The 12479-nt window shown below is 41.3% G+C and overlaps 1 protein-coding gene across 1 annotated transcript in view; it reads left to right on the top strand.

The window, feature by feature from the left end:
* Positions 1-12479, top strand: part of AGBL1 (AGBL carboxypeptidase 1) — a 244763-nt gene that overhangs the window by 46527 nt on the left and 185757 nt on the right. Inside the window, exons 14-16 of the mRNA XM_064722476.1 lie at positions 2573-2660; positions 8641-8791; positions 11724-11877. Of these exons, the coding sequence (XP_064578546.1) occupies positions 2573-2660; positions 8641-8791; positions 11724-11877 (393 nt within the window). The remainder of the gene's footprint in view (positions 1-2572; positions 2661-8640; positions 8792-11723; positions 11878-12479) is intronic.

Below are 12479 nucleotides of genomic sequence, written 5' to 3'. Positions count from 1 at the left end.
ATGCAATTGTTGATGTAGCCCCTATCCTTTCACTCCTGTAGCCAGAGATTCTGGCTATTATTGCTGAGAGGTTGTCATCTGCTAGTTTGGCTGTTGTCGGCATTTATAATCTAATTTTGTGTACCTGAAACTGCACATGACTCACATGTTCAAGCATGCAATGAATAATAAATTTGGAAGAGAAATGTGAAAATACCATCTGGACTAAGGAGGGAGGCTAAGCCATGGCTTGCTTTTGGATGGCTTGTTTGTGGGGTTGGCTATCAGCAATTCCTCTGTGGGTTCCTTCTGCTGCTCCGAGCAGGCAGTGAAGCTCCAGCTTTTCTGGCTTGGCTGAGCAAGGCTCACTGCTCCTTCCAGCACATGCAGAGCATTTGCACAGAGCAGTGGTAAGAGATGCTGTTTATTTGTCACATTTCCCCTGCACCTTCCTGGGTTAATGCCCACACTCCGAGACAAAAAGCCCGCAGTTGTGATGTAGTGCCAAAGTGCCCTGGGTGGCAATTCTTTGCAGCTCCTGGTTACTTGTCTGGTTTGATTTTTCCCATTTGCTCTTGGTTAGATGGCACTGTGTGACTTTCAAATCAGCAGAAAGGATTTTTTTAATGAAATAGTTGTGGCCAGGAGCAGAGCGAGACAGGAGGCACAACCTCCATCTCTCTCCTTCCCTCTCTTTCACTAACTTACTCTGCCATGGGAGATTTCATCAGAACCCTGATTTCAGTTTGTTTTCAAAAACTGAACATTTCCACAGGGGAAGTAAAAAGGAAAAACTGATTTTTTTTTTTTTTTTTCCATTAGAATGAGATGGCAGATTAGTAGCAGCCATTGCTCTGAGACAGTTTTGTGTGTGAGTTTGTGACAATGTTCACAGGGGTCTTAGGATGAGGGAAGAGATGTAGATCTGACTCCATATTTCAGAAGGCTTGATCAAAGATATATATTACATTAAAACTACACTAAAAGAATAGAAGAAAATGTTTCATCTCAGAAGGCTGGCTAAGCTAAGAACAGAAAGGAATGAATAACAAAGGTTTGTGACTGGGACAGAGAGCCAAGCTAGCTCTGCTGTGATTGGCCGTTAATTCCAAACATCCACAAGAGACCAGTCACAGATCCAACTGTTGCATTCCACAGCAGCAGATAATCATTGTTTCCATTTTGTTCCTGAGGCCTCTCAGCTTCTCAGGAAGAAAAAATCCTAAGGAAAGATTTTTAATGAAAAGATGTCTGCGACATGAGTCCTTTGGGCTCAGAAGGGCAGGAGCTGGCATTCAGGATACCAAGAGCCCTGCAGACACTGAGCCCCACATCCCTTCCCTGATCAGCTGGACAGGCCTGTGTCTCTCAGAATTTGTGGTGACCATGTCCTGGTACCAAATACAGAATTGCGTCTTGTACGTAACTCACAGCACTGGTTCAGAAAACATCATTATAGAGGCTGTTCCAGGCTGTAGTGAGTAAGTGCTGCCCCACAGCACAGCCCAAGGTGAGCTGGAAAGGCATTGCTGATGATACTTCTGGGCTCCAACAGTGCTGGAGAATTTAACAGAGAAACCCAAAGGAAGAAGGGAACTGAATAGCTGTTAATGGAAATGTCATCAGTATTAGTGATTTTCAAGCATCACCTCCCCCCAGCACAGGCAGCCAGGAGAAGGCTTGGGGGGCAACTTATCAACATGCAAAAATACTTGGGGGGGAATTTTTCTCTTTTTAAAATGTGCTGTCACAGAGGTGATGCCAGCATCATTGCTGGGCTCAGCTGTGGCTGTGCTGGGTCCTCTGGAGCTGCTGACAGGAGCCTCCTTTGCAGCCCCTGGGCAGGGACCCCTGTGCAGAGAGCTCTACTGGCGAGGGCAGCATCCTCACCCTGCCCTAAGAGCAGGCAGGTGTGTGCAGCCAAGGAAATTGATACAGAAACCCCCTGCAGGTGGGCTGGCTTCATGGAGCTGTGAGTAATAGATGTGCAACTCGGATCAGAGAAAGCCTTGCCCCTCAGGGCATGGGATGGTAATATCTTGGAGGTCAGGAAGATGTCATCATCTGGGATAATGCAGAACAAAGATGGGTGCTATTGTTATCAGCATTTATGATGCTTAGGTGTTATTTAGCACTAATAGTAAGTTTAAAACCTTGTAGTTTTGCTTGCTGATTTTGGAAGGCAGGGTTCCTGATGCACCACAGATCTCCAATGCTACGGTAGGATTAAGAGTTCAATAATAGTGCAGCCAAGCATAAAATATTAGACTAACCAAATTACTGATCTCGTTGATGCCTTGATTCATATTGTTTTCTTTCCCTTCCTCTGTTTGTAAACAAAATGGTTTGCAAAGGCTAGAAGAATAATTTATTTTTTAATAAACTCCATTCAGCTCATTTCTTCTGGAGGAACTTGTTGTACAGACATGGCTGTCTCAGAACAACACACATTTGGGAATGTACTCTGCATAAACTAGAAGCAGAGAAGAGTACAGACCAAAAAATGATGCTTCTTCTTTAGCCTTTTCCTTCCCACTCCTGTGTTTTCCAGCCAGGGATGTCACATCACCTAAACCTGTCCTGTTTTCTGCAGGCATGCAGCTGGTCATGTACTCAGTGAGGGAAGCTCTCCAGGGCAGGCCCCGCTGGACTCGGGCAGGCCAGGAGATCTGCTACTACAAGTAAGTGCACTTTTGGTGGGTCATTTGTGCTTTCCTTTTGGTGCATCACTTGTGCCTTCCTTTCCCTGCTGTTTGGCTCCTGTTAACTGTACTGATGCCATGAGGCTCTTGCCACCTGGTGCCCCTGTTTCAGATGTCTGTCAATTGGTGCTGGCTCAATGTGTTGTGTGTTTCCACCCTCAGACAACAGTCACGAGTGAGATTTGCTGTTAGATGCCAGGGAATGTGCAGAATTCCCTTGTCCAGAAGGAAAGGAGAAGTGGTATAGTTGTTTTTTCCCCAGGCTGGGAAGGGAAGAGCTGGATGGGATCATTGTTTTTCTGTTGCATAGTCAGACTTGTGTAAGAGATGTAGGAGCTGAGGAACCAAAGAATAGGTCAAATATACAACAGTGTAAAGAAATCCTGACAAGCTCAGTGCTTGTTCAAGTTGCCCGTTTCAGGCTGCTTTTGCAGTGTGCCAGAGCCTCAGAAGTTGTCCCAATTTCTCTTGGATTTTTTTTTCAGGGGAGGGCATTATCACAGATTATCCTCTCTCAGCCTAGCATCTGCCTACAGCAATTTGAGTAGCTATTTTCTTTTTTTCAAGTACTCTTTGCTGACCTTCATGCACCTGACCTTAATCTTTTCTACCTCAAGAGCTCACATATGTGGTTCAGTGGTTTCCCTTTCCATGCCTGTAATCTCTGGATGCTCTGAGTATGGGCAGACTTTTCATGCTGGATACCATTGCAGTGGCTTCCCATATCATTAGCAAGGCAGCTATTGTGCAGTGATTAAACAGCAGCTGACTTCCAAGATTAAGCCATGATTGTGCAATTAAGCCTGTAATCACATTCTTGTTCAGAATATACGAGAGAATTGTTTTATTGATTTGGAATATTCTGTGTTTTCTAGCTGTACATTGAATTATATGTCAACATAATCATCTAGGCTAAGTACTTGTTGTCTCCCATTTATTGTGTGTTCCTGGTTCTCACATATTTTTGTACATACAAGAACGTGCATGCACACACACAAATACATTTTCACCTCTACTGAAACTTTAATGTTTTTCTTTCAGTGATTATAAAAGAGATTCTCAGTCATTAGAAGTCATAGGAGGGAGGGAATGTGAAACTAGTGTGGTTGGGGCTGCTCAGGCTTTCTCAGAAGAGGAGTTGGGATTGCTACAGAGATATCACACTGGCAGTATTCTGGGGAAAGAGCTCACTTCAGTTCCATTCAGGATATCCTAAGTTTGGGCTGCATATTTTGAAGGGAATCTCATCCAATTTTTTTTACCAGGAGTTATTAATAAATATGGGAAAATAGTGATACACTTTCAAAACTACAGAGGAACCCAGGCATGCCTTTAACAGCAGGGCCTTTACAGACAGACACCTCTGAGCTGAAGGACAGGGGGAGGAAAAGCTCATTGGTGAGATGTCTGTGTGAAGCAGGCTGGCTGATCTTTGGCATTCATCTTCCTGTGGATGGGGTAGTTTACTCATAAAGATGAATGTTGTGGCACTGCTGTGTCACTGTGTTCCTTCCTCCTAGGTCTCACAAGAGTTTTTATGTTGTGGGGAATATTAGCAGAGCTCTTTTCAGAAAATAGCTGAGTGACACTTCTGCTCTATTTTATTGTCTCTCTGTGAAGTGACAGGATACACCCATGATAAACAGTTGCAGTTACAATAAGATCATCTAATTCTCTTGCTGTCTTGGCAGCTTTTGTGCACTGAATAATATTCCTTTCTGGCAAATTATTTAAGGAATAATGGCAGCTGAGTGTTGAATTGGTGACAATGTGCTTGTGCCTTTGGTTTCATGGCTCATTCTAAGCATATTATCTGACCTCCAGCTTTTTCAGGCAGTAGTCAGGTCAGATAGTTATGAGCTACATGGAGTGTTTTCTTCTCACATCAGCACTAAAAACTTGGCTGTTTAATGATCACAACAATGTCAGAATTAGGTGTTCTTCTTTCAGCATCTTTATAATCACATTAGATGAAATAAACACCATAACATTAGCAGGTTACTTCCCTGCTCTAATGAGATCTGTGAGAGGGTGAGATATCAGCCTCTCTCTGAGAGCACCTGGCCTTTGCAGTGTGACTGAACACCTCAATGGCACAATGGCTGGGGGAATATTTTACTTCAGCTGGGATTCTGCCTGAAATATTGGCAACAAAAATACCTTATCATGGATTTGCCCTTTGGAAAGGAAACTGTGTTGTGCATTTTCTGCTTTCCAGTGTGGCAGACCCCAAAATAACAGCCATGCCCAGTAAATTGTTGAATACTGCTTTTTATGGTATGGATCAGGGTTGTTCCTGAAGTGTCTTGCACTTAATAACCACACTCAGAGATGTAAAGAAGTCCAGATATCAAAAATGAGGACACCAAACTCCAGGTGGGGGAGTACTTTGGACCAAGGAAACACATCAACAGATTAGAAGAGAGAAACATTTTACTTTCCATTTGAACTCTGTTTTGAAGCGGCCCAGAAGTCTGGGATATTGATACTTTCTTTGGTGATTTTAGTCTAAGCTGAAAAGCATATTCCATCATCCAACAGTACTAAAATACATTTAGTACCAAAATACATTTAGTATTTTACAATACTAAATGCTGCAGATAGGAAGCCTAAAGATCAGATGTCCAAGAGATATTGTTCCTGAATCACTTGGTGCTTTTAAATTACAGCCCAACTCCTTTCCTGCCTGCATCTTTTTCCATGCTGCTTCACCTGTTTCCCCTCTTACAAAGGATGGAAAATTAGAGTTACTTATCTGCCACCCAAAGAATGGAATAGATAAATGGGGAAGCATGTTTTAATCAGATAATGTTTGCAAAGATTTTTTTTTAAGCTCAAAAAATTATCTTGCAGAGTAAGAGATTAGTAGTATTATAATTACTATTAATTAACTCTTCATCACTGCTATGCTGGAAATATAATACTTGTGCATTTTTTTCTGAAGGAGAGCAGTAAACAATGTGATTTCACTCTTACAAAGTGACTGAAAGACACAGTAGATACAGCTTACATGTTCATTGAGAAAACTACACTTGGGTCTCTTTTTTCTCTCCAATAACCAGTGTGTTGGCTTCTAGAAAGCATCAGAGACTTTCAACATGTTTTTTAAAGAGAAGACAAATAAGGTAGTGGGGACCAGATGTTGCCGGAGTCCTTTATTCCTTTCCTTTTCCTTGCTTGTTACTGTAGGCTCCCTGATGATATTGTAGGGTGTTGTGATGAAAAAGTGGTGAGGAACTAAAAGGCATCAGTCTGGTGGAGGAAAAAGGAAGCAATAGAGTTATTTTGGCTTGACAGCAGTAGGAGGAGAGGGAGGCACAGAGGAAAAATGTTATTTTTGTAGGTTTCTTTCAAAAATATTCAGAGCTACTGCTTTGTGTGATGGATTGTGAGGAGACCAGATTATATACAGTAAAAGTACATGATCATTTACACTGCTTACACACAGGGGTTTTTCTTTTCAGTGCAAGAATGAAGTATATTGAAGCCAAAGCTACCTGTAAGCTCGCTGTTACTGCCAGATAGCTTGCTATGGATTGAAGCAGGTGTCAACAAGTGATTCAAAAGCCTGGAAATGTCTTTTCTGGGTGGGTAGTTGGGTGGAACAGCAGATATGCTGGGGACAAGGTTGAAATGTGCTGCTGAGCAGTGCTGTGAGAGCATCCCTGCCCTGGGCATCGTGTCTGAGCAGGCAGGAGTGAACAGTACTGAGCTACCTGTGTGGCATCAAGGTCAGAGTTGTCTCTTGCTGCAAAACTCCTGGGTTAAAGTGGCTGTTTGAGGTAGGAGAGGACGCTTGTCTGCAGAATTACAAACTACAGAGGGAGATGCCTTTACTCAGGAGTGCTAGGGACAGGTGGGAATAATGTCTATGTCAGATATTCAGGCAGTATCTGCCTGCAAAGACCTTTTTCCTCCCACACTTCTAACTACAGATGTCAACTTGGAGGGGAGGAATTGGAAGAATTAAGCACTTTTGTGACCACACTTTATGATTAAGGTGGTCTAACCTTCCAAGTGGCCTCGAGTATAATAGAGGCTATGAAGGTGAGCATTTTCCTTCTGCACCATGCAGGAAATGGTTCTTAATTATCCTTCATTGTCAAAATTACCAGGAACTATACTGAATGTCATTATTCTGACTTCAAAAAGACACCAGACTTTAACCCTTGATCCAGTGAAATACATATATAAATGCTAAGTTCATGTTTCTACATTTGTGGGTTTATTGGATTTTTTTTTTCTTTTAGTCTTTGTCCAATATTAAGGTGCTTTATTTTCAAAAGAAATGTTGGGGTAAAGGGTTCAACTGAGAATAAAATCATAGCCTTTTCAGGTTGCCACTGTGACTCAGTGTTCCTGCACTATCTATTGATCCAGTTGGTATCACTCACCCCACATGTTCCTAACTATTGAATTCAAGTGAAAACCCAGCAGCATTGTATTGTCTCTCCCTTATGAAAAAGAGCTGATTATTTTGGAGAATTTGACAAGAATAATTATCTTTTCTCTCCACCCCTTTGAATAAAAATGAACAGCAGTAAAATAAACTAGTATTGTAAAATTCAGGAGTTGAAATTGCATCATTTGGTTGCCTCTTCTATTTTGCATTTTAATGCAACATTGATGATAACATTTGTCAAAGAAACCTCACAGTCCTTCAGAATCAGAAGGTTTGGCAACAGCATAATTGGTGCAATGTGGGAAAAATATTGTTTGAAATGTACTTATGGATGCAATTTGCTCTGAGGCTTCTCCCTAAAGTGCATGATTTGTCACTTCATCTCTGCTGAAAGAAAACTTTTCTGCTCAGCCTGAAGTCATCTCTTCATCAGAGTAAGTCTCCTGCAAGAGATCAGCCCCTGACACTAGATAGAGGAGCTTGTTAGGAGATTTGCAGTTTTACTGAAGGCAGTGTCAGGGATTTGTGTGCTCTCTTAGACCCTGTCTGTGCTGACCAGCCTCACCCAGAGCTCTGCTGTAGCGAGGCTCCAGCTCAGTCACTGCTGTGTCCCTGCTGTGCTGCACGTCCTGATCTGGGTCCTGACCCATGAAGGGACCTGATGGATGGTCCCAGACCTGCCTCACCACCACAACCTTGTCTGATGATCTGAACCTGTGGTTGGGCTCCTCTGCTGTCCTCAGGCATGCCCTGATCAGGAGCTGTGGGAGATGACCCTGCCTCAAGAGTTCTCTGCTCTTCTGGCTTCCATGTCAAGCTCAGCTCCCCGTTTTCTATGGAGCAGCTAGTCCTCACTGCTCTCTGAGAGGGAGAGGGTCAAATCTGCAAAAAAAGAGAGTTGCAAAGAAGAATTTTTGGGCTGGTCACAACTGGAAAATCTGCACGAAGTCGCTTCTCTTTCATGCCCAGTCTCTACCCAAACCCACTCTCTTCTTTCTTCTAAGCCTTTGATGGCATTTGAAACATATTTATGCGTGTCCTATTTATTATTTATTTTTATTCCTGAAATATAATTTTTTTTCCTGTAGTGGAACTGAATAGTTGGTTTGGTAGGGTATTCATATTTTCTAAATCTCCAGGCTTTTTGCAGAGTGTTTTCTTATGGCATTGTTCAGGGCTGTGAATAGGAACCTGCCTCTCTGAGCAAGATAATGTGGATATCTGAAAAAATACAGCAATTTTAGCTGAATGCATAGTTTAAATATGTCTGGACTCTGCTATATGAGCTACTATTAGCTGACTGCTTCTTTATTTGCATCTTAACAAAACGAAGAATTAATGGATTTTATTTTCCAAGGAGAGTGCTCCCATCCCTCAGCAGGACGTGACTGGCAGTGCCCTGCACTGCCATGTGCAGTTCTGCCTCCCAGCTCCCTGCTGGGCTTTGTGTCCTGTTGTGTGGATGCTTCTCTGAATGCTTACTTTTTCCCATGGCTACTTCAAATGCATATCTAAAAGTGAAAAGCATTTACTTTCCTCTTCTTTCTCTCCTTGCAGAAACCACTACCGCTGCAGGAGTGCAGCTGCAGGAGGAGGAGGTGTGAGGAGAAGGTTCTACTACACCCTCACCTTCAGCATCAAGTTCTCTCACAAAGATGATGTCTGCTACCTGGCCTACCACTACCCCTACACCTACTCCACAATGATGGTAATGTGGCACTCCCACCAGTGCTGTCAGTACAGAAACTAAAAGAATACAACTCCACAGCATAAATTTAGTTCTTCAGTTAGACCAAGTTTTTTTGCTGGGCACAGGTTTGTTTTCCACAGCCTCTTCTGTGGAAAGGGATGGATGGTAAGGGAATTTTCTGGGAAATGCATCCAATATGATTCCTCTATAATTGATGTAGAGGAGATAGGATGAAAGAAGTGAAATGAATAGTTCTGGGAGTAGCTTTGCTTTGATGCTAAAGATGAGAATAATGCTACTGCAAATGAAACCACACAGTTCCAGTAAATCAGTTTCCCTCCCTTCTCACTTCACTTTCCATTGTCAACACGTTTTGGGCAATACATGCTGGTGTGGGCTGGTGGAGTTTGAGGTCAGCGTGTTTTTTATAATGACATCAGTTTGCCACAAGCAGATTTTGGAGGCTGTGCTTTCCAGGGGACAGTGTCCTCCCCCAGGACTCACTGTGCTGCCTGTCACACCAGCAGAGTGGGGCTTGGATTGACTCTCACTCAAGAAAGCCTCTTGTCAACTGTTTTGCATCCCATTATACACGTTCAAAGAAACTGCTTCCAATATCTGGGGGAAGGCCAGTCCAGCTTTCAGTCCAAAATATGTCTGTCAGCTTACTTCTCATCAGTAACTCAGCAGTTACTCCTAAAGTTCCATGGGGAAGAGTGTATTCTCCAGTTTTGGGGTCTGACCTTTAGCCCTGAAGGCACAAATCTCTACAGTCTGCAGGGTAAAAAAGACATGCAATCCTGAAGAATTGGTTGGGCTTATTCACCACCATACATTTCACATAAATGCAGTGCTTCATCATTATTTTACTGTTATTGATTTCTATCTTTTGCTGGCACAAAGCAAGAGAGACTCGGAGAGTTTGTGTGCTCTGGGAATGACTGAATATCTCACCTGCTCCTGAATGAATAGAATAGAGATGAAAAAGATGTTATTCCTAGGCTTCCAGGACCAGGTCTTTAAGTATTTCACTTTCTCTTCAAATAAAATGCTCATTGAAGTTAAAGGGAATTTTGCCCCAGGAAAAGTTTAAATGAACTTGGACACAATAAGGACCATAAAGTTTGGTAAATGGGAATTATGGGTGGAAAAGGCTGATAGATTGTCATGTCCAGCTCCAGCTAAAGCAAAATCACTACTTCTAATAATTCTGAAAGGCTTTTTTGCTTGGGCTTATTTAAAATGTCAAGTGATGCACTATACACATCTTCATTTTACTTTTATTTCCACAGTAAATAAACGAAATCAGGTTTGTGCATCAGTAGATTGCATTTTAAAGCATTTGTCCACTGGTGAAATGTGTTGGTTTTACATATCAATTATAAATTAAAACTGTTATGAACCCAAGGGCTCAATTAAAGACATAGTGCTTTGGGGAAGAAGATAAACTTGTATATAGAGTTAGTAATTTGAAAATGTTTTTAAATATCATATATATTTAATGGTTATAGGAATATTTGCAGGAAATATTACAGAATGCTATTTGAACTGGATGCACTCTGCAGTTCATTACTTCTTGTCCATTAGTAATTACATTTCTTTTATGAACAGTAATTTATCTATTTTTACATCACAGTATTAATTGTTTTGATATCTAGCTGAAATCTCTGTGGTAGCTATACCCAATTAAGTTTCACTGGGTACCAGGAACATAAGTAAATGATGATATTGAGTTCTCTGTATCTACGTGAGACTGTAAAATGCATTTAATAATTGAATTTACTTTATAGAGCTGTATTTTAATTGTTTTATAACATAGCTAACTATAAATTTCAGTTCTGCGTTTACATGGCTCTATTTGAATGCTGAGAAAGCAGTCTGAAACATGGTGAGCTCCAAGATTTGATAAAACAGGAACGTGGTGTCCCATAAATGTAGATTAAAATTGAACCCTGACTCCTAGACACAAACCTTCACCCTGTGAGGGTCACTGAGTGAAATGAAATGTTTTAATTATTGTTAGCACAAGGGTGCTCACTGCACCTATTCCTGCCAACTGGGGGACAACTGGTGTTGCCCAGCGCTCAGCACCAGCCCACAGGGGCAGAGCTGACCCTGCTCAGCTGCACTGCAGACAGACAGACAGAGCCACACTGCATCTGCTGTGTGGGTGACAAGTGGCTCCGTGTCTAATGAGCCGATCGGAATTTGTTCCAAAAACTCTTTTCTTCTAAGCTGCCAGTTCTTTTCCTCAAATTTCTCAAGAAGCTGTTGGTCTTTAGAATTATTTAGAGCTGTCATAAACTTTGGGGGGGTGAGGAGAAAAATCTCCCTTATTTAAAAAACTTCTTGGAAAGACACTCTTGAAATTTCCCACTACTGATTGTACAAAATGTTGTTTCGATAGAAACTTTTTGGCTGCCTCTGATATGCATTTGTCACTGAGTTTCACTGGCATGTGCTTGACAGCTAGGCAATCAATTCTGTAAATGTTCAAAAGTGGTGAGTTTTCTCACATTTCTACAAAACCTTTATTAAAATATAAAGAGTAAATGCTTCTCTTTTGGATTTCATGCATGCATAGAAATTTCATTATGCTAACAAAAGCACCTAGGAACTGTTCAGGCAAAATCATAGGGTAGTTTGGGCTGGAAGGGACATTTAAAGGTCATCTGGTCCAACCTCTCTGCAATAAAAAGGGACTTCCTCAAGTAGATAATGATATAAGAATAAATATTCTGTGCAGCTTCAGTGAACTGGGATGCATTGTGAATGGCTTGTGCATATTTGTGGGATGTAAAAGGTGCTGATATTAACTGGCAAAGAGAGCAGCTGGGAAGTTAGCAAGATATGAAATTAGTATCAAAAATAATATACAGCTACTGGAATAAAATCAGGTTTTATAGACTGTGAACTCCTTTATAAATCTGCCTCCTTGCTTCTTTTTCAGTCCCATCTTGATATCCTGGAACAAAATAGGAACCCTAGGAAGGTTTACTGGAGGCAGCAGACGCTCTGCCAGACTCTAGGAGGAAATCCATGCCCACTGCTCACAATCACTGCCATGCCTGAGTCTAAAAACAGAGATGACCTGGAGCATTTCTGTAAGTAGCCCAATGAAGCATTAAAAAAGATGCTGGTGAATTGTGCTCATGTCAGCAGTGACAATAACAACCTCTTTTGTGAACATACTGATTTTCTTGTCTTTCTCATTTTGGAAAAAGGAATATAAATATGGGGAATAGCCAATTATGATGCTCTTTAAAAATTACAGGTTTGCATGGAAGAGGGAGGAGAACTGATACCATTTTGTATTTTTAATTTCTCTTCCGTTATGTAAAACATTTGAAAAGTTCAAAATAAAATATTTCCTAAAGCAAAAAAACTGTGAAATAGCTATTTCAACAAGATTTTAAAAACATTTTGTTTTCTACTAAAATTTTTATGTATTTGAAGTCTTAAATTAAGAAAAACCAAAACCAAGATAACTCATTCCAAGCTGGACCAGCAATTGAAGTCTTCTGGTGAAATTCCAGTTCCTGCAGTGTGCCCAGCAGATCCATCTGGACACAGTATATCTCTTTGCATTCTGTCTGAGACCATACTGATTATGTTGTGTTTAATAGTAAATATTATAATTGCCATTTTATATCTAGAGCTGATTATTTCTCATTGTGAGAGCCAAAGATTTAGACCTTCAGTGGCC

Source organism: Zonotrichia leucophrys, chromosome 10 (genome assembly GCF_028769735.1).
Source record: "Zonotrichia leucophrys gambelii isolate GWCS_2022_RI chromosome 10, RI_Zleu_2.0, whole genome shotgun sequence".
NCBI classification, from domain to species: Eukaryota; Metazoa; Chordata; class Aves; order Passeriformes; family Passerellidae; genus Zonotrichia; species Zonotrichia leucophrys.
The sequence above is the reverse complement of the archived record's forward strand: the minus strand, read 5'-3'. Positions and strand labels throughout refer to the sequence as shown.